The sequence below is a fragment of the Mustela nivalis genome (genome assembly GCF_964662115.1).
Source record: "Mustela nivalis genome assembly, chromosome: 19".
Taxonomy (NCBI): Eukaryota; Metazoa; Chordata; class Mammalia; order Carnivora; family Mustelidae; genus Mustela; species Mustela nivalis.
Genome location: NC_139038.1, coordinates 20,729,270 through 20,755,960, shown reverse-complemented (window position 1 = coordinate 20,755,960; position 26,691 = coordinate 20,729,270). Strand labels below are relative to the sequence as shown.

The window sequence follows — 26,691 nt, the reverse complement described above, 5'->3', positions numbered from 1 at the left end:
GGCCGCACCCCTTCGCCTTTCCCCCGCCTTCTTTGTTTCTTCCGGAGTCACCATTGGCTGCTTGCCCGCTAGGCCGGGCGCGCCGCGGGCCTGCGGTGAGACAGGATTGGACGACGTCGCTGCCGCTCGGCCGGCGGCCCGCTCGCGATTGGCCGAGGCGCCGCCGGGGGTTTGAATCGCGGCCCCGGCCGGGGAGGGCTCTGCCAAAGTGCCACGTTGGGCCCGGCTGCGGCGTGAGGAGCCGGCTCCGAGTGCCGGCCGCCCGGGGCGCTCGCGCCGGGGCTCCGGCGGTCGGGGCCGTTGGGCGGCTCGAGGCGGGCCGGGAAGCCCGTCCGTAGGTCTGGTCGGGAGGCGCGGCGGAGCCGGGGCGGCGTCGCGTCCCGCCCGAGGGCGGCTCTGGCTGAGGGCGGAGGAGCCGGGGCAGCGGCCGGGGCAGCGGCTGAGGCGGGACGGCGGCGGCGGGGGCCGCTGCCCCCGGAGGAGCCGGCCGAGATGTTGGCGGAAAACCTGGTGGAGGAGTTTGAGATGAAGGAGGACGAGCCGTGGTACGACCACCAGGACCTCCAGCAAGGTGAGGGCGCGGTCGCTCCCCCACCCCCACCCCACCTCGGGCGGGCGGGCGGCCCGGCGGGAGGCTCCCGGGCGCGAAGCCGTTAAAAAGTTGCACCTGCCGGCGCCGGGTGGACGCCAGGTGCGGGAAGGGCCGGCGGCGCTCACCTGGCGTGGGCACGGGCCGCTCCTGCGCGGGGGCCGGGCCGGTCGGGAGCGCTCGGCGGCTGGGCTGGTTGAATCCTCCCCGCGTCCCTAGGAGGCGCCGCACGGCCCCTTCCCGGCTTGCACCCCCGCGGCCTCCGCGCCTCCTCGGGGACCCCCCGCCCCGAGCCCGCCCCGAGCCCTCCCCGAGCCCTCCCAGAGCAGGAGCTGCGGCAGGTGGCAGGGGTCGCCGCGCCAGGTGGCAGGGACCGTGCCGGGCCCGCCCACCTCCCCCTCTCTCCATCCATGCCTCCGAGAGGAACCCTGGTCCCCATTTCCCAGATGGGGAAAGCGAGGCCACAACGGCCCAACGATTTCGCCCCGAGTCAAGTGCACGTTTTGAACCCACACGCTCAGAGCGAGGAGTCGCAGCCGCTGCCTAGACCCTATCGCTCCTTTATCACCGGTTTGCAGCTGCTTCAGCTGGGTGTTAGGAAGTCGAAAACATTTTGGGGGGGTGGGGGAGGCTTGTGCATAGATGCCAAGGGAGAGTGACTTGAGGCACTGGTGCCTCTGCGGCTTCTTGCAGTTCGCGCCCTCGCTTTTTCGTTAAAAACAAGACACTCAGATCCTGGCCTGCCTTGGCTCTCTTGCCGAAGCTGTCTCCAGAGAGATCTCTCAGAGCAGCCTTCCGTGTGGAGCCAGTGCCCCGACCTTGTTGATGTGTATTAACCGGAGGGAATTTGCATTTGGGGTTGCAAATTTTTGCAAATTTTGCAAATTTTTGTGGGTTCTTATTACTGGTGCTCATTCTGTCCTCCCATCGAGCTGTGGACGTAGACTAGCTACCGTTTGGGGGGCGGCTAGGATTTCCACGCCAAACTTGAGAGCAAACTTTCTTAGCTACTCTACTGAACACTCCTTGGGAAGTTTTTTCAGGCGTCTTCTGTCTCTGCAGTTCTGGGAAAATCAACTTTTTCAGCTTTAAATTTGCACTGAGAATTAACATCTCCTTTAGTTGAATATGAAATAACCATGATGTTGGCTCGTGGTCATCGTTGAACTGGGTGGGAACAGGGAGTGGGGGGCGGGGGAGATGCAGGCTTGAATGACTTGTTTTGTTTGCCTTTTCTGAATACAGGCAAGCTCTTTGGGGGAAAGGTGATTTTTGATATGTCGTGGACAGTCACTTGAACCACAGTGGTTCACCGTTTCACTGAAATAGCCCAAGCTGTTAAGTGACTGCAGTGCAGTATTTGCCATCATATGTTCTCAGTGTCCACAAGGCAGATTTGTCTTAGGCTTTAACAAACCTGTTTTCAAAATTCCCCATAAGGATTGATGGCCTAGTTAGATACTTTCTCCAGGATTAATGAGGCAACCACTGCACAGTTGCAGCATATCCCTACAATAAGTGAAGCAGTTTGTATAATCAAAGCTAAATATTTTTCTTTAACAAGCATAGATCTGTGAAGCTTCTCCCCCCCCCTTTTTTTAATCTAACAAACTTAAGCATATAATAGAGGCTCAGTCTTAATATTTGTTGACCTGAGTCAACAAATATTAAAACAGGATTACTGTTTTCATGGCTCCCTTCCATCGGGCGCTTTAATCCACAGTGCACTTCTACCCTGTGGGAAGTTGTTAGGAGCGACCAGTTGTAAGATTTCAGTCTATGGGAAACAGATGCAACCTGTTGCCATGACATGTGGAACTCTTTAACCTCTGATCAAAGCAGAGCCCTCAGCTGTTCAAGTTTAATGAAACCATAATGAGCGCAGGTCCAAACCTCCTTAATGTCAGTTTGCATTTGGGATTTGTTTGCTGCTTTTCAAAAGATTTTTACATCTAACCCTATATGTCAAAACCCAAGTGCGTGGGGTAGGAATAGATGTGAAATTCCAACAATCACAACTTGTGAATATGGCCTATAGAAGAAGGAAGTCTGTATGGTGAATAAAAGGATATCTTTGTCCCAACTTTTAAAAATTAACATGTACACATATACAGAACATCTAAACTTCTAAAGAATTTTTAAGTGTGTTAATTTCTGAAGAATTTATTATTGAGTCTGTGCCAGGAATTCATCTAGGCACCGCGGTCACAGTGCCTATCCACAAGACAGAATAGATAGGGTCCTACTCCCGGAATTGACAGTCTAGGAATCTGTTTACTAGTGGAGCCTGGTGATAGTGCCTCCTGCTATGTGCCCAGCTATAGTGCCTGGCACAAGGGAGGCCCTCAGTAGATAGTTGATGCTGCATACAGTTTGGAAACAACTCTGTCCTGTTAAACAGATTGATAAGCACATCTAATGGGATTTTATCAAATGCAGACATCTGTTTTTTTTTTTTTAAGTCTTCACTATGAAGTTTACTGAGCAAGCCTTGTTTGGAGAGAGCTGCTAAAAATGTTTCAAAGTCATTAAACTATAAACTTGTTTCCTTTAGCAATAGAAACATTATTTAAGTAAATCGACCACATCAAATTTGCTGGGGAATTCTTTTTTAAATTAAAATTGCGGAAAAATTCTAACCTCGGAAGGATGTGGTCCACCATTTATACCTTGTTAGAAACATGTAAAGCTTGTGCAGGCAGAAGGAGAAAACCCTCTGCTTTTACAGAACACTTTGATAAAGAGACTCTTTTGTCAGAGGGCTGAGTTGGCACAGTAAGAATACTGACAATGATCTCTATGGGTAAGATCCTTTCTGGGACAGCAGGAGCCTTCTGTGCAGGTAATGATGGTGCTTGCTTTGAAATGTGCCCCGAGAACAAGGTGGAAAGACTTCAGAGACGGAGTTTTCTTTTAGTCCAGCTGCTATTATAATTGTCATTTGGTGAGCTGTGCAAGCTTGGAATAAGGTTTCAAGTTCCTACTAGGTGGATCAGCAAATTAGATCTTAGTTTAAAGGAACCCTCATATTTCTCCTTTTCATGATGAGTACACTTTCCATGCGTACAACTAATTTGCTGAATCGTTGTTGAAGGGTCATTAAAACTGGCACCATTGGGGCGCCTGGGTGGCTCAGTGGGTTAAACTGCTGCCTTTGGCTCAGGTCATGATCTCGGGGTCCTGGGATCGAGTCCCATGTTGGGCTCTCTGCTCGGCAGGGAGCCTGCTTCTCTCTCTCTCTGCCTACCTCTGTCTACTTGTGATCTCTCTGTCAAAAAAAAAACAAAAAAAAACCAAAAAAAAACTGGCACCATCATTTTTTTTTTTTAAAGATTTTATTTATTTGACAGAGATGACAGGCAGAGAGGGGTAGGGGAGGAAACAGGCTCCTTGCTGATCAGAGGGCCTGATGTGGGGCTCGATCCCAGGACCCTGGGATCATGACCAGAGCCGAAGGCAGAGACTTAACCCACTGAACCACTCAGGTGCCCCTGGCACCATCATTTTTCTGATGTTTATATTCAGGTTTTTTGCTTTCCCAATTATAGTAACGTTGGCAACAGGAGTTACACAGAAGCATCACCAAATGACGCATTTGATTTTGTAATAGGAAAAGCTGTCAGCCCTAATGTTGTTGAATTACAGCTGCAGCCTACAGCTAACACGGGAATATGTTGTCCTCACAGTTTGTGAAAACTGAAGTAAAATAAAAATATAATAGCAGGGGAATTTAAAAGTTTCAGAATTCTGGAATAAAGATCCTTTATTTATTTTTTTTTTTTTAAGATTTGATTTATTTATTTGACAGAGAGAGAAATCACAAGTAGGCGGAGAGTCAGGCAGAGAGAGAGAGAGAAGCAGGCTCCCGCTGAGCAAAGAGCCCGATGCGGGGCTCGATCCCAGGACACTGAGATCATGACCTGAGCCGAAGGCAGCGGCTTAATCCACTGAGCCACCCAGGCGCCCCTAAAGATCCTTTAAAAAAAAAAAAAAATCACTCAACTGCCAGAGCTAATCTTTTGCTTTGGCATAGGATTGGGTAGAGTACCTGCTTAGAGCTTACATTTTACACTTGTTAAGGTAGATTATCACTTGCAAAGATTAATTAGTGAAATATTAAACATAGGAAGGTATTGATAGATTGTAATTCTCAAGCCAGCAGTAAATGTGTGGTATTTTTAGTGGCTGCCTAGCTCAGTTCAATAGGATTTAGAAAAGACAACCTCTTGATGAAAATTCTTGTTGAGAAATAGAGATGATCAGGTACATAAGGCTTCAAAACTGTATTGTTACCTTTCCTTTTGTGCCTTAATTAAAAATATAAAGGACATTGAGCATTCTCCCATTCCCCCCACTCATTATTTAGAAACACTTCTTGGGCTTACTGCCAACTTTTGGCTCCTTTTGGTTATGGAAGCCAGATGCTACACAACAGGAAATGAGGGTTTTTTTTTAAAGACCAAAAAAAGACCCTTGTCTTTAAACTAACAGATGAAGTAATATCCTATTATGCAGTGTGACTTCACAGACACTTATTTGTAGTTGAGACTTGTTTTGCCAGAATTCTACCCTAAACTTTTATGAAATATTTAGGAGATTGAGACCTCAGGTTACTGAACCAGGTTGGGGCTTTGTTTAACTGGAAATAAGGATTGAGATAAGGACAAGTCTCAAATTCTTTTCTGCTTGCTGTTTACTGGCACAGTGCTGTGCTTGGCATCTCCTTCTGCAGCAGCCAGAGCAGGAAAGCCACTCCTGGCTGTGTATTAAGGAGTAGATAGATGGTTTCTTAACTGAATCAAAGTAGTAGAAGATGGTCTCAAGTTAGTCTTGAGTCTGGAAGAGGGTTTGGCTCAGGTTTTGATCATTAGTTAAGAACACCTTTGGTGGGGCGCCTGGGTGGCTCAGTGGGTTAAAGCCTCTGCCTTCGGCTCAGGTCATGATCCCAGGGTCCTGGGATCGAGCCCTGCATCGGGCTCTCTGCTCCTTGGAGAGCCTGCTTCCTCCTGTCTGCCTGTCTCTCCTATGCCTGCCTCTCTGCCTACTTGTCATCTCTGTCTATCAAATAAATAAATAAAATCTTAAAAAAAAAAATCTTTGGTGAGTCTCTAGTCCTTCCCAGTGAGGAATTACCATCTTACAACAGGCCAGGAGAGCCTGAAGTAATGTTTGGGTAATGTTTATATGCTTTGTCTTAAATAAGCACAGTGGCTCTTTGTGGGGCTGTGTATACACATTACATGTCCTATGAGAACAGAATAGTGATTTCTGGAGCATCAGCATAGTTCCTTTTGCATTTAATGAAAATGGGAATTTAGCTTGCCTGGGATTGTGTGTGCTTTCCCTGGCTGAGCAGGCAATAAAAGCCAAGTAGCTCAACTCTGATTTCTCATTGCTATCTCCAAAAACAAGTGAAAAGGTTAAGTACCTCAAGGAGAAATGAACTCCCTACCTAAAACACCTCCCTGTGGCGTGCTCCCAGTATGAGGACTGTGAAGTTAGAACCTGTTGACAGAGGTTTCTGTTTCGCTGTGACTCATCATGTTGATTTGGTCAGGTCAGTTAGCATCTTTGTGCTTCAAATTGCCTCACTGAAAATCCAGGCTAAGTGCCTTGAAAAGATAGAAAAAGTAAAGTCTTTTAAATGCTTTGAGCTGTTTGTAAAGGTTCTATGCCTTGTGAATAGAAGATGTTATTTCATAGACTTGTTATCTGAGTTCTTACCCACATTAATAGATGTTGTTAATATTTAAATCATGAGAGAATGTATTTTAACACCTGTCTACCGGCATACAGACTGATTTATTATAAATGGGTGTAAGATGTTTTAAAATGAGCTGAAGTAGTGTGTGGTAGGTGTTGATGCTTCATTTTTTTTTTTCCCAGTGAGAGAAAACTAACCAAGTAGAATACTAATTATGCACTCTAATGGACAGGACCGAGTAATAAAAGTTGTGGCTTTTCTTTTACTACTTTCTCTAGGTTATGTTTTAATGTAGGTAGTAATGAGTAAACACAAAACCTTATTTGTCAACCTCTAAAAATTTAAAGTTTAAAGAGCATATGTAGTGAGGTTCCCTCTTTTCATAATATTTTTTCATATTACTTTTTATGACATGAAGTAAAATGACTTTCCATCATGCTTAGAATAAAATTTAAACATTCTTTATTTACCATGGGTTCAATCCTGCATGTTCTGATTGCCGCCTCCCCTCCAGCTTCCTCTCTTCCCACTCTCCCCTTCATGGTTCTGTCACACTGGCTTTTGGTCAGGTCCTAGGCTCTACTAAGTTCTTCCCTGTTCAGTGCCTCCTCTGGCTTGTTTATATGGCAAGATCCTCATTCCTCAGCTAAAATGTCCCCTCAGATTTTCCTTGTGACCTCCCTTTCTAAAAATTTATTCATGATCACCAAATCTATTTTTCTTTCTCACACATCACATTTAATTGGTCGATAATTCTTTTCAGCTCTGCTTTAAACTGTGTCTGGATTCCTGCCTCTTCTCTCCATCTCCGCCCGTGCAGTCCACGCCGCCACCCTCACCCAGACGACTGCAGCCTCCTCCCTGCTCCCGTCTTGTCTCTTGCAGCGTGTTTACAGTGGCCACTCATCCTGTCAAAAGCTTTCTCTGGGTTCCCTTTCACTCAGAGTAAAAGCCAAAATCTTGACCTTCGTAGGCCTTACACAAGCTGGCTGGGGAACCTCAGAGCCCCTCTGACTTGTCACCATCTCTGCCCCCCCCATATGCACTTTTGTTTCCACCTCCTTGGACTCCGTATTAGCTCCAGTCACGCCTCTTCCTAGAGCCTTTGTACTTGTTTTATCTCTGCCTGGAATGCTGGTTCTCTTGATTGATCTATGGGGTCATTTAGTCAGTTCCTTCACATCTTGATTCAAATGTCACCCTTGTCACGTGTTCTTAAAGTTCAGCCTTCCACATGCACATTCTTCATATCCCCCTGTTAGCACTTAATACTGTCTGTCTGATAGTCTGTTATGTTGTTTCTCCCAATAGAATAGAAGCTTCCTGAGGACAGGGAATTTTTTAGCTAAGTTCATACTTGTATACCTAGTGCCTAGAACAGTGTCTGGTATTAATAATGAATGTATGCATGCCCTTATGAACGAAAAGTGTTCTATCCCATTGGCAAATTTATTTCTTTATTTGCTGTCTGGTTTCTCCTGTTAGTCTCTGGAAGTGTCTGGATGACAGGAACTTCATCCATTTTATGCATGGTTCTATAGCTAAAGCTTAGTAGCATAGTACCTAGCAATAAAAACGTTAGTTTGTGAGTCAGTGCATACTAATAATACTTGGACTTTGCATGCAGCATAGTTTCTGAAGTCCTCCTTTATAATTTCATTTGATGTTCACAATCTTACACTGACAGGGCCGTCTTCTCTCTAGACAAAAATACTAAGTGTAGGGACCTTTAAAGTCCCCATACTGAAAGTGTTCACCTGGTAAATGGTAGTCAGAGCTCGAGCTCAGGCCTTGCTCCTCAGTTCAGTGCATTTCTCACTATGTTAAAGGGCCTACCATGCAACTTGCTATGCAAGTAAGTGTTTCAGTTACCTGTCTTATTATACTGGTGTCCTTGTTTGTATCATTAAATTTTTATTTCCAGGGTATAGACAAATCCTGTCTTGTGTACATATATGCCTAAGATGAGAGAGAGTTGAAAAATGAGGTTCAAAATAGAAATACAGTTTTGTACTAAATCAAAGTATAAGCTACTGACATGTAATTACCTTAAAAACTGTCACTGCGCTGTTTATCTGGTTTGCTCGTTTTGGAGAAGGACATGAAGAAGGGAAAAAAATGAGAGACCTGGGGCTGTGTTCTTATTACTGGTGTATTTTTCCTTTTTTTGCCTTAATTTTTAGTCTCCTTAGGAGGCCAGGATCCGTAACACAAATTTTACTTTGATAGTTGAATTCATAGCAGCCAGATTTCATGGGAACTTCAGAGACTATTGAAAGATATACCTATATTTTGGCTCAAAGGTCTCCAGGAAAAAAGCAGACAATGAGGTTATGAATTAAGTCCAATCCATGAGCAAATAATTATGATGTTAGACATTACCATGGTGAATGATTATTTCCAAACTAATGTATACTTCTCTGTAAAGTAGATCACTATTCTTCAGTCTTACAAGTAAGGCTACATAAGAGCACACATTACCTAGTAGAGAGACCCAGCTCAACAGAATTTTAAGTAGAACTCCAGTTTCTTTCTGTGCTATTCCACCTTCCGCTGGGATCTTAGACTTTATGTGTTGGGTTAGGTCTTGATTCATTCTTATTTTAAGGACTGGGTTATATAAAATGTTGAAGTGAGATCATTTGCATTCTCCTAAAATTCACTTGTTGTGCTAGATCTCCAACTTGCTGCTGAACTGGGGAAGACGCTACTGGATCGGAACACAGAGTTGGAGGATTCTCTTCAGCAGATGTACACAACCAATCAGGAGCAGCTACAGGAAATTGAGGTAATTTACTCATTAAGAGCATTACACTGGGAGTTGTGGCATGTTGCCACTGTTGACCAATCATGTTCTGCTAAGATAGCACTTTCCAAAAACCATTGGAGAGGGTGGGGCGTATGATTTATATTTTCTTTATGCTTTCGCAATATATGCCTGATGAAAGAAATTTTTCTCTTCACCTTGGTGAAGTATACTAGAAGCAAATGGTCCAGTATTTACCAGTATGTAAAAACAATAAAGTTGTGAATATTATGCTTCATTTTTTTCTTTTAAATGAATTACATAATATTTCAGATATGCCAAGTGGGATAAGGAAATAATACAGTGAACACCTGTGCACCCACCACCCAGCTTACGAAACAACTACCCGCACTGTTGAGGCCCCCTCCTTGTTTTCACTTTCTTCTCCAACCACTGCCAAACACCATCCTAAATTTGGGTTTAGAAGGAAAAATTTTTTAAGTTGCAGTACCCGGTTTCATAATGTGTTTAAACTTCTTGTGCCATTCAGAGAATTAATCAGGGATGCCTGGCAGGCTTGGTGAGTAGAGCATGCAACTCTTGATCTTAGGGTTTTAAGTTCAAGTCCTGTAATATGGTAGAATTTACTTAAAAAAAAAATCATAAAATGGATATCTCTTTGTCCTTGCTATGATCTTAATTTATTTACATTTTTGGTAGATTTTTTTAAAATTAAGAGTATTTTTCCCCCCAGATTAACAAACTAAAATGAAAGATACTAGAGTAAGGCATTAAAATGCAAGATGTGGGGCACCTGGGTGGCTCATTCATTACGCTTCCAACTCTTCATTTTGGCTCAGGTCATGATATCAGGATTGTGAGATCAAGCCCCACTTTGGGCTCTGTGGTGGGAATGGAGCCTACTTAAGATTCTCTCTCCCTCTGTCCTTCCCCATCCACCCTTAAAAACAATAAAAACTTAAAAAAATAAGGCAAATTCGTAATCTCAATATCCTTAGTTTTACATAAGAGCCATATTTAAGATATGTGTGTACAGTAGATCCTCTCCATCAGGATCTATGAATATAGTCAGTGATGTGACTGGCTCTGTGGGAAATAGACTCATGATTCTAGAAAGTTGTATCTTAAATGATACTAAAGTTATCAGCTACGATTTTTAGCATATTCTATATCAAAAGAGCATAGAACATGCCTACCCATAATTGTACAGTTGGCCAGAAACCTAAAAATGCAGAAAAACCAGGCATTTTTAAAACTGTTAAAACTAACCGAGTGTCATGTTGTTAAGGAATTCATCCCTGCTTAATGTCATAGACATACAGATTTCATAGAGCAATCCTAGGGCATATACATGAAGACTGTCGCATACTGTGAGATACATCTATTTGTTTTTGGGTAGAAACATAGTCTTAATACACTGTATTGGTGTTTTCTGTCAAAGCACTTTAAATCACTATAACTGATACTTTAGAGTATCTCCCAAGTATAAGTGAAAAAAGCACAAGTATTTGCGTACGTAAAAGAAAGGTGCCTATTTGTTACCACAGGAGATCATGAATATAATTCCTTTATGATCTAAGTTACTTATTTCCTAACTCCCCCACCCTATGGTATTGAGGATGATTAAACAGTTAAGACAAATTGTTGACATTGGGAAAAAATCAACAGATCTTTGATATTCTCTAAATCTACAAGTACCAGGGACACCTGGGTAACTCAGTCAGTTAAGCATCTGTCTACGGCTCAGGTCATGATCCTGGAGTCCTGGAATCGAGCCCCGCATTGGGCTCCCCATTCGGGGTGGGGGGTGGGGCGTAGAGAGTCTACTTCTCCCTCTCCCTCTGACCCTCTTCTCGTGCTTGCTCACTCGCTCACTCTCTCAAATAAAGAAATAAAATCTTTTAAAAATAAATCTACAAATAACAATACCATCTATTGTTTTCTGTAAGATGTTGCAAAGTATAATGGAAATGTGGTATCCGGTTCAGATATTAATGATTAAATATAAAGTTAAGTTAAATATATGTATAAGCCATTCAAATAAATTCAGCCTGGAATATTCTGGCACCATTTTCTTGAATCTCTTGTTTCCATAATAGAGCTGCCGTCCTCTAGTTCATAAATCATTGTAGCATTCAACATTTTACTCTTTTTTTTTTAATTTAAGATTTTATTAATTTATTTGAGAGAGATCACAAGTAGGCAGAGAGGCAGGCAGAGAGAGAGAGGGGGAAGCAGGCTCCCCGCCCAGCAGAGAGCCCGATGCGGGTTCCATCCCAGGACCCTGGGATCATGACCTGATCCGAAGGCAGAGGCTTTAACCCACTGAGCCACCCAGGCACCCCTCAACATTTTACTCTTAATCCAAAGCTGTGTTTTGATTGAGAACAGCACCTTCATAGATTTCTTCTCTGCCATTGCAGTTGGCTTTCTTCTTTATTTTTATGAATTACTTTATGAAAGTCAGTGGGGATGGGACAAAATGGGGAGATGAAATGGCAGGGCCGGTTAAACATGCTTACCAGCCAGAGGGATCCCCACGCCCCATCACCACCACTGTCAAAGCTCAGGTCACAGCTTTTCCTGTGCGGACTTACAAGTCACAACATAAACTTCCAGTAGTCTAAAGCAAGGAAAAACTTGATGCTCTTATAAAAGGAAGCAGGCACCCACAGAGCCTAATTCCCTACTAAAAGGTGACCCTTGCATTATGTGTTACTTATCATTGCGAACTTCAGGAACCCTCTAAGCTTTATAAGGGCTCTTTCTTTAATTCAAACCTTATGTCGGTTTTTTTTCTTTTATAAGTAAAGTTTATATTGAAATATGCATACAGAAAAAAATAAATCCTAAATATATAGTTGAATGAGTTTTCATAAAGTGTACTGATGCAACCAACACCCAGATAAGAAATGAGAACATTATCAGCTCTGCCTGTCGTCACTCCCACTAACCAGTATTCTAACATCTAGATTTAGCCTGTTTGAACTTTACCACTTGTACAAGTTTAAACTAACTTTTCAGATTGTTTATTGGGACTTTTCCTTACTAGAAAAGTAATACATGATCATTTTTTAAAGTTAGGAAAAGATAACAATTGAAAATCAGAAGGTCAGTCCTTATCCAGCCACCCAGAAAAATTTGAAATGAGACAATCCAGAAGAATGCTACTGGAACAAACTACTGAGAATGGATAAAGAATTGTGCAGAACTGGTGAAAATACTAGGATAAAGTCCCCCAAACTGTGACATTATAGAAATAGACAACCAGGAAACTGTCAAGGGTATTTTGTAAGGAGAACTACAAATATGCTTTCAAAGACTGAGTGGGTTTCAAATAATCCTCATAAAAATTGATCAGTATTTTTTCTTAGTGTTTTTTGTTTTTTTTTTTTAAGATTTGATTTATTTGAGAGAGAGAGGGAGAGAGAATGCATATGCACAGAGAGAGGGAGAAGCAGGCTCCCCGCTGAGCAGGGAGCCTGATTTGGGGCTTGATCCCAGGACCCTGGAACCATGTCCCCAGACGAACGCAGATGCTTAACTGACTGAGCTACACAGTAGCCCCAGTTCCATTTTGTTTTAAAGATTTTATTTATTTGAGAGAGCGAGCGCAAACCAGGGGGAGGGACAAAGGGAGAAAAAGAAGCAGACTCCCCACTGAGCAGGGAGCCTGCTGTGGGGCTCCTCAATCCCAGGACCCTGAAATAATGACCAAGCCAAAGGCAGACGCTTAACAGACTGAGCCACTCCGGCCCCCCTTAGTAATTGCTTTCAATGTAAAAAAATTTAAACTATTGAAAGTAATGATTGGCTTCAGAGATGCCTATAGCCTTTGTGACATGATTCACTGCTGGCCTCAGGACCTCCCTGGTTTCAAGAGCTTATGTCTTCCTTGGAAGTTTTAAAGCATTTTGTGCTTCCTTTACTGCATTTACCAATATTCTACTGTATATTTATTGATCCGTTCCAGCCCCTCTGCCCATTTCCCATTGCACTGTTGAAGGCTGTTGCTGTGTTTATCCATGGTCATCCATCATCAGTAAATACTTGTTGAAATCAGTATCTGTTGTTTTTTTGTTTTGGTTTGTTTTTCTTAAGTAGGCACTCTTCCCAACATGGGACTTGAACTCATGACCCTGAGATGTGAGAGTCACATGCTCTACTAACTTAGCCAGCCAGGTAACCCCTAAAGTCTGTATCTTAAGAGAGGAACAGATGAACAATTTGCAAAGCGCTTCGAATGATTCCTAAACTCTGGGTTTATACCTTTGGACATTTTTTAAGGTGATGGAAGGAGCTTTGGCCTCAGCATTAGGGGATTGAAGTTTAAGCCCTCGATTCTATGGCAAATAGCTGGAGATGTTAGGCATGTAAATTACCTCTTAAAACCGTGTTTGCTCTGCTGTGTAATGGTGATAAGAATGCTTGCACTACTTTGGCACAGGGTTGTTCTGAGAGGATGAGGTTATGTAAGTGTATGTATTTTAGACAGTATAAATTGTTGCACAGCTGATCCATGTTATAAGAATTCTAGTAATGAAAGGATCTTAATTCAGAAAAAAATAAATCTTTTCAGTTACTGTGAAATCGATCTTAAAAAACAAGCCAAGCTTTGAATAGTGAGATTATATTATAGGAGGTTTTTATTTTCATATTCATGCCCTTTTTTCCCCCTTAAATTTCCTACAGGGGAAATATTTTAACCAGGGAAAAGAGGTTTTTCAAAGGTAATAGGAAATATTTCTTGAGTATTGTAGAAGGTCATTTTGATACTAAATTTAGAGGATTTGGGTGATAATCCCAATACTGCCTAAAAGCCAAATTTCCATTCTATTCCTTACGTGTTTTTAGTTGTGTTGTCTCTCTCTTTTCCTGCATTCCTGTCAGAGTTCTGCAGGTACAAGTAGGTGCTAATAAAATCTTACTGGCCTCTCTTTTTTAAAGGTTTGTCTCAGTTGTTAAGGTGACCTATTTATAGCTTTTGTGCATAATCTGAACCTTGTACTCCTAGTCAAGGGGGCACTCCATGCAAATTCCAAGACACGTGTGTGTAACTCATGGAACTTAAACTTTGATACTCTTGCCTATAACATTGACACTTTTGCCTGTGTTTTTGCTGCTCTCGTATTCCCCTCCCCATGTTTTGTTCAAATATCTCCCTTTCTGCTATTTACTATGACACATGTTTTTGTACTTGAGCAGTTTTTGGCACTTGCATTTTGGGATCTTGGCAGTCCTGTCAGATTCATTTGAGGCCATGTTTCAAAGATTCTAAATGGAGAAAACCAGAACATTAGAAGTTTATCTGTGCCTTTATTTTTTATTTACTAAGATTTTATTTGCCAGAGAGAGAGAGAGAACACACAAGCAGGCAGAGAGGCAGGCAGAGGCAGCGAGAGAAGCAGGCTTCCTGTCAAGCAGGGAGCCCCATATGGAACTCGATCCCAGGACCCTGGGATCATGACCTAAGCCAAAGGCAGTGGATTAACCAACCGAGCCACCCAGGCGTCCCTATCTGTGCCTTTAAATGAAGGGTAGAAAATCAGTGAACACATTTTCTTCTAGATTCAGGAAGAATTTGGTAAATACTGATTTAAAACTTTGGAAGACAAGCTTTAAAGCAGTGTCTGCCGACACGGAGTTCTGATTCTTTGGCCCTGTATCAATACTCGATAAGAGAGCTAGTAATTTTTCTTTTAAGTTGCTGACCAACTTAGTCAGACGTCTGTGTTAGGTAACCTATTACAGATTCTCGGAGGAGTAAAGGGCTTTTCTGATTCGTTTTGATTTAATAATAATAAGATTAAACTACCATGTGAAAACAACCTCCCTGTCCTTAAAGCCAAGTCCTCTAAGACCAAAACATCACAAGCTCTTTGTAGATAGTTTCATTGTGGTTTTTATTACAGGTTTATATATCAAACGAGGGGGACTTGACTGTAGTTTTGTTTTGTTTTTTTAATGCACTAGTCCTCCTCACCTCCCCAGTTTGTGGTCGCACTTTCCGCAGTTTCAGTTTTGTGGTCAGCCCCCATCCAGAAGCAGATGATTCTCCTTCTGTCACATGGTCGGAAGATCCGTGGTGGCTTCACACTGTGTCACAGTGCCTGCCTCACTCACCTTATCTCGTCACATGCTATTTTATCATCTCACATCATCACAAGAAGTGCGGTACGGCACAATGAGATCCTTTGAGAGAGACCACATTCACATAACTTGTGTTACAGCATATTGCTATAATTGTTCTATTTTATTACTTTCTTGCTGTGGCAAATTTATAAGTTAAACTTTATCATAGGTGTATATGTACATATAGGGGAAAAAACATAGTTGTATATTTAGGGTTCAGTGCTATCCACAGTTTTAGCCACCTCCTAGGGGTCTTGGAATGTATCCTCAGTGGATAAGGGGGGACTGCTGTAGCCTCTTCGTACTTTATTTGAATATTTACTTGTTTCCTTTATATTGGCTACAACTCTAATTTGAACATTATATCTTTTTTTTTTTAAGATTTTATTTATTTATTTGACAGACAGAGATCACAAGCAGGCAGAGAGAGAGTGACAGAGGGAAGCAGGCTCTCTGCTGAGCAGAGAGCCCGATGTGGGACTCGATCCCAGGACCCTGAGATCATGACCTGAGCCGAAGGCAACGGCTTAATCCACTGAGCCACCCAGGCGCCCCTGAACATTATATCTTTAAAAAGAGAACAGTGACGGGACGCCTGGGTGGCTCAGTGGGTTAAGCTGCTGCCTTCAGCTCAGGTCATGATCCCAGCGTCCTGGGATCGAGTCCCACATCGGGCTCCTTGCTCAGCAGGAAGCCTGCTTCTCCCTCTGCCTCTGCCTGCCACTCTGTCTGCCTGTGCTCACTCTCTCTGACAATAAATAAATAAATAAATAAGAACAGTGGGGCGCCTGGATAGCTCAGTTGGTTAAGCGCCTGTCTTTGGCTCACGTCATGATCCGAGAGTCCTAAGATTGAGTCCCGCATTGGGCTCCCTGCTCAGTGGGGGGCCTGCTTCTCACTTTCTCTCTGACTGCCACTCTGCCTGCTTGTTCTCTGTCTCTATCAAATAAATAAATAAAATCTTTTAAAAAAATAAATAATAAAAGGGGGCAACAGTTTGGGGTCCACATAATAGCTGGTGGGAGTTATAAATGTCTTTCAGATTACTGGGAAGTATCTGTGCCATGGGAATAAATACAGAGAAGTCTATAACTGGGGCAAGAGGGGAGGGAATTTGTGACTATTAGGACATTTTCCCAAGAGGGTTATAACCAAAGCCCTACTTAGAGTCTTTCAATTAAGTCTGAATATTTCAGCCGTCTTAGTTGTGGTAGAGAGCATGATAAGCTGTTGTGAATAGAGGTGTAGAAATTGCCATTTTGGGGCGCTTGGCTGGCTCAGTCGGTAGAGTATGCGACTGTTAATCTCAGGGTCATGCGTTCAAGCCCCACGTTGGGGGTGGAACCTACTTAAAGAAACTGCCATTTAGCCAATATTTTTGTGAATCCCTACTATGTGTTAGGAATTGTGCTAAATGGACTAAAGAGAAAAGAGGCTTTCTTTTTCACGGAGGGTTAGAAAGACTGGACACTGACAGGTAAGCGTTTTGGTGGTTTGTTGTGCTGTTTTGAAGGAAATGAATAAGGTGCCTTGGGTGGGGGGGTGCTGCTTGCGTGGTCTGGAAAGGCTTTGGGAGAGTTTACACTTGAACAGAGGCCTAAAGGACAGTCAGAGTTCTTAACCATTTTTGTGTCATAGATCCCTTTGGTTGCCTAGTGAGGTCTGTGATAATCGCCTTAAAATACGTAGAATAAAAGGGAATCTGTTATATTGAAATGCCTATCAAAATATTGAAAAAATAAGTGTCTGATGTGGTAATGTGTTTTGTTATTAATATATTAAATACCCAGATCTAATTGTCAGTCTAAAAACTAATGTCAAATAGTGATGAATGTAACCAATACATCAAGATTTCTGCCACCACTATCCAATTATATGAAAATAACCTGTGATTTCTGTTGGCGATGAAGTCCTAGGTACCCCATTATACTACTGATGGCTTGTTGCCTCCATTCAAAATCAAAGGAAGTGCTAAATGTCAGAAACCAGAGAAAAATGAAGATGTAACTTCTCCCTCACCCAAATTCATAGATGCTCTCAGTTCTGTCTGTGGCCCGCAGGTTGAGAACTGCTGGTTAGATGGAGCCAGCCGGCAAAAACATCCCTGAAAGGAAGGGGGGCTTGCTTAGAGTGAGGTAACTCCACAGTTTCACGATAAAGGTACACCGAGTGTAACATAAGAATGAATTAACAGCTGCCTTGTGACGCTAGAAGAGCCGCCTAAGAGACAGATGGGAAAATATTAATTTTCTCTGAAACGCAAGTAGATGATAGTAAGGCATTATTGGGGTTCTTTTAGGTATGATTAGAACATAGTTAAAATGAAAAGTCTTTTCTCAGAAATACATGAATATGTATATTTGATTTAAGATGTCTTGGTTTTGCTTTAAAATGACTGGATATGAGGAGAGAAGAAAAGTAGAGATGCAACAAGATTGGTAATTGTTGAAACTGGACGATGGATACGTGAGGGTCCGTTAAACCATTTTTTCCCCCATTTATGTGTTTGGAATTGTCCATAATAGTTCTAATAACTTTAGTTTTTTAGTAGATTAAAATTAGCCGTCTGTAAAGAGTCCATACTTAGGTAGACTGAGGAAGCCGCACACAAGGTCAAGACAGCCAGTGTGTTATTGCAGGGATGTGTGACTAGGAACGTACGAAGTGACGCTTGCGAAGAAAGCTGCCGGGGTATTTGTAACATCGCTTCATCTTAGTGAAGAGCTACAGCCAAACTAAGCCCTAAGGAGGGAAAGAGTAAACATTAAGCTTAAGAATCATTATTGATCCAAGTGCATGCTGATGCCTCCTGGACCCAAGAGAAAGAGGCAGTAGTTTGGGGAAGGGGAGACACCCAGGATTTTCCAGGTCCAAGATCAGCATTTCTCTAATAAGTGTGATCCGTGGACCACTTGTACTGACATCACCTGGGGTTTTTGCTGAAAATGCAGAGTGTTGGCTCTGTTCTAGTCCCACTGACTCAGAATTTTAGGGGAAAGGGGCCCAAATTCCTATAGCTTAATAAAGCCCCCAAATGAATCTTAGCACACTGTTTTCAAACCGTAACTATAGGTAAGATGACAACAGCTGCGTCTCACTGAACAGTTTTACCATATGCCCATGCCATGTTGAACCCTTCACACAGTTGAACCTTACAGCAACCCTTGTGCGGTAGATGATGAGGAAATCTTGCATGAGAAAAATTAAGCTACTTGCCAAAGGTTACCTGGTTAGAAGTGGTGAAGCAGAACTTCAAACCAAATTCTCACCCCAGAGCCTATGCACTTAGCTATTGCTGCCTCCCACCGGGCCCTTTTCTCTGATCTTCTGCCCACCGACAGTTTTCTGTGGGAACTGACCTCGCATCTGCACTCTGCGAGGTGGATGTGTCCTAAGAGGATGGGACTATTCTAATCACTGGGCAGAGACAGCTCCTGTCGTAAATTAATAATTAGTGTCTGGTCTATGCGTTAGCCTTTTTTCAATTGTTGTGAATCAGTTCCAAAGAATACTTGAGACATATACTTGATATAAAAGTAAGTAGCTTGTGAGATTTCTGAACTTAATGTATGTATCCCTGTACTCTAAACGTTTGTTCCTAAGAGATTGAACACCTTCCCATTAGTGACAGGAATCTGCTATGACATTGCTAACCAGAGGACAGGATTAAGGACCTCCTCCTAGGAGAAGCTGGTGGGTACTGAGGGAGAAGAACACACACGCACAAGCTTTTACAGGAACTGTGGTCGGTGTGTGCTCACTTCCCGTATTTAATACTTTAAGTCTTAAAAGATAGGTTAGTCATTGAACCACAACCCCTTATTTTCAATTCTGAACCCAAAGGGCTCTGTAAAACAAGATTACTTTTTTCTTAAGCTTGCAGCAAATTCATTTAGCAGCAAACCCTAACCTGAACTGATGATGTGAGACTGTTTATAATCCTTATTCATACTTTTCAGTGCAGAAATATTAATGTCAATTAGAGGGTGCTGCCCTCACCTCACTGTGAGGATGTTTTAAAGTGTATGGTGTATGTGCCATGTTGTCTTTCTAAAATTTAAAGAATTTTCCAAAGACCTTTTTGGCCCCAAGAGTTTCAGATGAGAGAGTTGAAGTTTTCTCAACACATTGAGAGTTCTCAAACACAATGAGAGTTGTTTTCTCAACACGTTGCTACCAAGTTAGATAACTAGATTATTTTAAAAGGTCCTATAAGGTTTTGCTACATTGTCTTTTAAAGAGCCCACTGAAAATCATTTAGCACAGTCTTTGAAGGAAGTCTATTAGCTTTGCAAATACAGTTGTACAGTTGACCCTTGACAACACAGGTTTGAACTGTGTGGGTCCACTTACACAAGGATTTTTCTTTTTCCTGATATAGAACAGTAATGTAAGAGTCTCTTATGGTTTGTCTCCCTCCTGATCCCATCTTATTTCATTTTTTTCTCTCCCAACCCCCAACGATTCCTCCCCCCCCTGCCTCTCAAATTCCTCTTAATCTCACAAAACAAACTGAGGGGGGTGACTGGGGGGTGACAGGTAGGTATAGGGTGGCTGGGTTATGGACACTGGGCAGGGTATGTGCTATGGTGAGTGCTGTGAATCGTGTAAGACTGATGATTCACAGACCTATCCCCCTGGGACAAATAATATTTAGTACGTTAATTTAAAAAGGGGGAGTGGGAAGAACAGTAGTGTAAATGGATTTTGTCTTCCTCATGATTTTTTTTTAAAGATTTATTATGTAAGAGAGAGCAAGCGAGCAGTAGCAGGGAGACGGGCAGTGGGAGAGGGAGAAGCAGACTCCCCACTGAGCAGGGAGCCTTAAGGGGGGTGGGGGCAGCTCGATCCCAGGAGCCTGGGATCATGACCTGAGCCAAAGGCAGACACTTAACCAACTAAACCACCCCGGTGTCCCTCTTCATGATTTTCTTAACATTTTCTTTTCTCTAGCTTACTTTATTATAAGAATATGGTATCTAGTTCATATAAACATATAAAATGTGCTAATCAACTATTTATGTTATCGATTTCCAGTCAGTAGTAGGCTATTAAAGTCTTGGAGGAGTCAAAAGTTATACAAGGATTTTTGACTCTGTGGGAGCTGGTGCCCTTAACCCCACATTATTCAAGAATCAACGGTATAGTTGTATAAAAAGCTCCAAGAAAGATGTTGTTGTTGTTTTTAAGATTTATTAGAGCAAGTGGGAAGGACAGAGAAAAGAGAATCCCAAGCAGACTCTGCTGAGCATAGAGCCCACTGCAGGGCCCAGTCTCATGACCCTGAGGTGATGACCTGAGCTGAAACCAAGGGTCAGATACTTAATGGACTGGGCCACCCAGGTACCCAAGACATGACTTTAAAAACACTTTTCTTGGGGCAGCTGGGTGGCCCAGTCCGCTAAGTGTCTGACTCTTGGTTTGGGCTCAGGTCATGATTTCAGGGTCATGAGATTGGGATCCATCTTCAGCACAGAGTCTGCTTAAGACCCTCTCTCCCTCGAGCCCTCCCCTGTGTTCACGTGCGCGCACGCGCGCGCTCTCAAATCAATCAATCTTTAAAAAATAAAAGTCATGTTGGGGCATCTGGGTGGCTCAGTTGTTAGGCGTCTGTCTTTGGCTCTGGTCATGATCCCAGGATGCTGGGATCGAGCCCCACATCAGGCTCCCTGCTCAGCGGGAAGCCTGCTTCTCCCTCTCCCACTCCCCCTGCTCCTGTTCCTGCTCTCACTGTCTCTCTCTCTCTCCGTCAAATAAATAAAATAAAAAATCTTTATAAATAAATAAATAAAAGCCATGTCTTCGGGCACCTGGTTGGGTCAGTCAGTTTAATGTCTGACTTTTGAGGTCTTGATCTTAGGGTTGTGAGTTCAAACCCCACATTGGGCTCCACTCTGGGCATAAAGCCTGGATGGATTTATGGATGGATGGGTGGATGGAAAGAATGAATTTAAAGCCATGTCATTGTTCTGTTGCCATTTGATCATTGGTGATGCTTCGAACCTACGTTTTTTTCCTCTTTATAGTCGCGCTCCAGAGAAATATTATGAATATTTCATTTGAAATAAATACTGTGTTTCATTGTCCTCTGTTAGAGTTGAGTAGGAGAGGGAACCAATGTAATTTAACACTGAAGCATGAAGACTGTGATTATTTCCCTTTATCCTTGGCTATTTAGAAAGGAATCTTAGCATTATCAAAATAAATAATCTGGCATATTTCTCATGGATAAGGAGGATTATAGTGATAACACTCTCACAGTATTAAAAATAAGAATCTTTGAATCATAGTAAGCTAAATATCTCTTTCTGCTTAATGTTATTTTCCCCATTTTTGGGTCCAGAATGGCTCCCTGGGAGAAAAAAAATTGGATTTTTTTTTTCCGCAGACAAAAAGTCCCCTAAAATTCTCTACTTTAGGCTTTCTTAATTCTGTAAAACATGATATTTTTGCTTAAACATTAATCATGTACCATTGCTTTTTCTCTTGAGGGATTGTCAGTCTCTTTAGATTTTCTTGTTGAATATTAGTTTTATGCATGTATTGTGCTTTGTAAGAGTAGACTAGCCTCATGATATGTTGGATGTTGGTAAGTATTAAGGTAAGTAAACATGTGGGGGGCCTGGGTGGCTCAGTGGATTAAGCCACTGCCTTCGGCTCAGGTCATGATCTCAGTGTCCTGGGATCGAGCCCCGCATCAGGCTCTTTGCTCAGCAGGGAGCCTGCTTCCTCCTCTCTCTCTCTCTGCCTGACTCTCTGCCTACTTGTGATCTCTCTCTCTGTCAAATAAATAAATAAAATCTTTAAAAAAAAAAAAGGTAAACATGTAAAGGATGGCCTGTACTTATTTCCTATTAGACAAGTACTTTAACTGGGATTTAAAGTTTTTCTTTACATAAGATAAACCTGTGGCATTGTGGCATAATGAAAATCATGTATTTGATCTTCATCTCTAGCTCCTGGCTCAGAGCTTCTAAAACACTTGGAATTCCCTAAGTGATAGGATGGGGATTGGTTGCCAGAAGGAGCACAACCATGTTATTAGAGGATTAGACCATCAGTCCGACCCCTAGCCTCTGGGGTGGGGGGACCGGGGCTGGGCTGGAGATTGACTTTAGTCACACGTGCCTATGCAGTGAAGCTTCAGTAACCCCTGAAACAATCCAGCTCACGGATGTGCTGGAAGGGTGGTGCGTCTGGAGAGGACCTGGAGGCTCGGTGCGCCTCTCCACGCCTGTCCTTGGCCCTGTGCCTCTAGAGCTTCCATGTAGTTAACCTTTTTAATAAAGCAGTCAGTGTAAATAAAGTGATTTCATGAGTTCTATAAGTTAATGCAGTGAATTATTGAACTTGAGGGGAGATTGTGGGGACCTTCAGTTTTGCAGCTGATTGATCAGAAGTGCAGGTGGCTTCTGGGTCTTGCACCTGGTGTCTATGGTGGGACAGTGACATGGGACCGAGCCCTTTTAACGAGCCCTTCTAGTGGGGTGACTGCAGGCCAGTAGTATCAGAATTTAATTGTAGGATACCCAGTTGGTGTCGGAGAATCAAAGAGTCTGTATTAGAGCACTGTAGGTATTTTGTCTGTTTAATGTATAACCTGGTCGCAATCCTTTTCTCTTACAGTATCTGACCAAGCAGGTGGAGCTTCTACGGCAGATGAACGAACAGCATGCAAAGGTTTATGAGCAATTAGATGTCACGGCAAGGGAACTGGAAGAAACAAATCAAAAGCTAGTTGCTGACAGCAAGGCCTCGCAGCAAAAGATTCTGAGGTAAATTTTCTAGAACCCATTGAGGAAGCCCTGGGGAAAGTCATTTAGTATAAACTAGAATAGAATGTGACTGTAGTGGGTTTCGGTCAATATGGGGTATGGTTTAATTTAATTCTTTATGGAGAGTAGAGATTAAATAGAAGTCTTTTCCAATTAAGAAAGCCCAGTTTGAATGGCTGGCAACTAATCTCTCCTCACTGCTTATGCCCTTAATTTAACATGACAAGCAGCAAATGGCTTCTGTCTGTTCCTCACAGTCTGACCGAAACAATCGAATGCCTACAAAACAACATTGATCACCTCCAGAGCCAAGTGGAGGAGTTGAAGTCATCTGGCCAAGGGAGAAGGAGCCAGGGGAAGTGTGACCAGAAATCGGCACCCAGCTTCTCGTGTCTGAAAGAGCTGTACGACCTCCGCCAGTAAGAGCCTGCCCTTTTATGGCACTGATGAGCAGGGGAGTATCTTGTGTCCGCAACACATCCTGGACTTCAGTAGATTGAAAGGACCCTTTTAAGAAATGCCACTTGAGGGGCGCCTGGGTGGCTCAGTGGGTTAAGCCTCTGCCTTCGGCTCGGGACATGGTCCCAGGGTCCTGGGATGAAGCCCCACATTGGGCTTTCTGCTCAGCAGGGAGCCTGCTTTCCTTCCTCTCTGCCTGCCTCTCTGCCTACTTGTGATCTCTGTCTGTCAAATAAATAAATAAGATCTTTAAAAAAAAAAAATGCCACTTGGCAATTAGACTACAAGTGGTTTGAGCAAAGCCACTTAGACATACAGCTGGTAGAGTTCTTAGGTATTAGTAATTCTGCAAAAACTTATTTTTGGCGGTCTTGGGAGTATTCATTTCAGTGCTTTTCCTGTTAACTCTTAGCTAAACTAAGGTGCAGTGCTTCTGAGAGACTACAGGTTTGGGAGTTGTGTTTCATAGAGTGGAAAAAATTGGAAATTTCAATGAGACCAGCTTTTTGCCTACAGAAATGCCTTTATAATATAGAGTTAAGAGACGGCATATTTAAGAACTGCTCCTTGAACACCTGGTATATGGCACGTGCTGTGCCAGACAGGAGGGGCAGCGAGCAAAATACAGTCCCTGCCCTCATACTTCCAGTCTCCGTGAGAGGCAGACACAGATAATCACACAAATAAACACAGTTAAAATTACCAGCAACTCTGCACAGGAGAGCTACTGGCTTCTGACTCTCGATCTTGACTGTTCATCAAGTCACTTTAGACTTTTTCAAACATCAATACCAATGAGTCCCTCAGGCCTAAATCAGGATCTCTAGGTGCCGCTGAAAAGTTGCTCTGGTGATTCTGATGTGCGGGCAAGGTTGAGAACCACTGGGTCATTCTAGTTTCCTTGACAGGTATCAGTCATACCTCTGGTCTTTGAGAATGGGTGTTCTGTAGTACTTCTAATATTTATTTGTTTATTTTTAAAGATTTTACTTATTTGTCAGAGAGCACAAGCAGGGGGCGCAGCAGGCAGGAAAGAAGTAGGCTCCCTGCTGAGTAGAGAGCCCGATGCGGGGCTCGATCCCAAGACCCCGGGATCATGACTTGAGCTGAAGGCAGACGCTTTACTAACTGAGCCACCCAGGTGTCCCTCTGTAGTACTTTCAATGGTTAAAAAAAAGAGTCAGAAAAATTATGTTTTCTTACATGTGTTTATTTGCTAGCCTTGCACAGTTACATTTTAACCACTGCTCTTGTACAGAAAAGGCAAAAAATTGATCACTGTCACAGTTCCTCAAAAATACTGAGTTGAAAGAAAAAATTAATCTCCCTTTTTCATTCCCAGTTGACCTGTATAACATATACACCTTTTTTTGGTAATACATTCTTTCAACATTTTTCTCTCAGACACTTTGTGTATGACCACGTGTTTGCCGAGAAGATCACTTCCTTGCAAAGCCAGCAAAGCCCTGACGAAGAAGAAAATGAGCATTTGAAGAAAACAGTGACGATGCTGCAGGCCCAGCTGAGCGTGGAGCGGCAGAAGCGGGCGGCCATGGAGGAGGAGTACGGGCTCGTGCTCAGGGAGAACAGCGAGCTGGAGCAGCAGCTGGGCGCCGCGGATGCCTACCGAGCGCGGGCCCTGGAACTGGAGGCCGAGGTGGCCGAGATGCGGCAGATGCTGCAGTCGGAGCATCCTTTTGTGAATGGAGTCGAGAAGCTGGTGCCAGACTCTCTGTTCATCCCTCTCAGAGAACATGGCCAGAGCCTGCTGGAGGAGATGCTCCTGCCTGGGCCAGAGGCACACAGAAAGCCCCTCAAGCGCAGCAGCAGTGAGACGGTGCTCAGCAGCCTGGCGGGCGGGGACGTCGTGCGGGGCCACGAGGAGACCTGCATCCGGAGGGCCAGGGCCGTGAAGCAGAGGGGCATCTCCCTTCTGCACGAGGTGGACACTCAGTACAGCGCCCTGAAGGTGAAGTACGACGAGCTGCTGAAGAAGTGTCAGCAGGAGGAGGACTCCCTGTCCCACAAGGCGGTGCAGACCTCCAGGGCTCTGGCCAGGGACCTGGCCGGGACCAACGCCCAGCCCGAGCCCGGCGCCAGCAGCTGGGAGCCGGCCTCTGCCACCCCAGAGCGCGTCAGTTCCCCCACCACCACGGCCCCTCCGGAGTACAAAGCGCTCTTTAAGCAGATCTTTAGTTGCATCAAGAAAACTAAGCAGGAAATAGATGAACAGAGAACAAAATACCGAACTCTTTCCTCTCATTCCTAATTCAGCCTCCAGCTCTGCTACTAATTTGTCCCTTGCTTTCACCTGTCCCGATCCGACGAGTGTTTGACACTGCTGTGACGCTGGCCTCGTCACTTTCCTTATTTAGCAGCTGCGAGCAGCAGCGGGGAAAGGAGGTGGCTGCCAGTGTCCACTCGACAGTCCGGTTCCATTTACGCTCCTCAGGAAACCCCACGACAGACTGGCCTCTGGCTGGCGCACTGATGAGGCTATGATTCCTTGAAAAGTCCCAGAACCAGTGGACAGTAGATCGTGCTCCTAAGGGAAGCAGGCCTGGAGTTGCTGCGGCACAAAGTAGCTGGTGTGGGGTATATAGGGGCCAAACAAAACTAAGGCAACTCCTACTGCCCCCTTCTCAACTCTGGAAGTCAGATGGCTGCCAAAGCGAAGTAGCTTTCACAAACACTGTTGGATACTGTGAACTCATTAAGAAGAATGTCCAGGAGAAAGCAGGGGCCTAATCCAAAATAAATGGCATTAACAAATACTCCAAGCCTTGAGTTTTGTTACGTCTGCTACCAGTTGAGCTGTGACTGACAAGTAATCATAACGCATCTAAATCCAACTGAAACCAAACCCAACTGAAAGGCAAGCTCTGGTTTGACCAAAGCCAGCTTGTTCGCACAGGCCCTAGAGGGCCTGCTTCCCTCCATTCAGATGTTTTTACTCAAAGCTGTAGTGGGTAGCATAGGCAATTATGTAAATCATTCTCAAAGTCAAACTAAAGAAGCAAGAGGAAACCCCTCACTCCTGTGTTGTCCAAGGTGGGGAAGCTGACTTGCTCAGTTCCTGTGGTTCCTAGAAATGACTTGCTGCAGAAATTCCTGTCTGCTACTCTACTAAACAGTATTGTCCTGTGGGAATCCACTCCTCTTCTCACTTGTGTACTTTTAATTTAAAACTATTTAAAAGAACTGAAGTTCCAGTTATTGTATATTATTTTTCTAAAAACCAAATAAAACTATCTATGAAAATGAA

The 26,691-nt window shown here is 43.5% G+C and overlaps 1 protein-coding gene across 1 annotated transcript; it reads left to right on the top strand.

Annotated features, from left to right (window-relative positions):
- Window positions 1-201: 201 nt before the first annotated feature.
- Window positions 202-26,691, top strand: CDR2 (cerebellar degeneration related protein 2). The gene is made up of 5 exons (XM_082714709.1): window positions 202-571; window positions 8,969-9,081; window positions 22,819-22,967; window positions 23,225-23,386; window positions 24,831-26,691. Exons 1-5 carry the CDS (start codon window positions 493-495, stop codon window positions 25,693-25,695), a joined length of 1,368 nt encoding a protein of 455 aa, XP_082570835.1. The 5' UTR covers window positions 202-492; the 3' UTR covers window positions 25,696-26,691.

What these genes read in the sequence shown, in the direction of transcription:
- CDR2 (XM_082714709.1), top strand. Translation starts at nt 493, where the DNA reads ATGTTGGCGGAAAACCTGGTGGAGGAGTTTGAGATGAAGGAGGACGAG. An exon ending in TCGCAGCAAAAGATTCTGAG is followed by an intron (nt 22,968 to 23,224) that starts GTAAATTTTCTA and finishes TGTTCCTCACAG; the next exon opens with TCTGACCGAAACAATCGAAT. An exon ending in GAGCTGTACGACCTCCGCCA is followed by an intron (nt 23,387 to 24,830) that starts GTAAGAGCCTGC and finishes TTTTTCTCTCAG; the next exon opens with ACACTTTGTGTATGACCACG.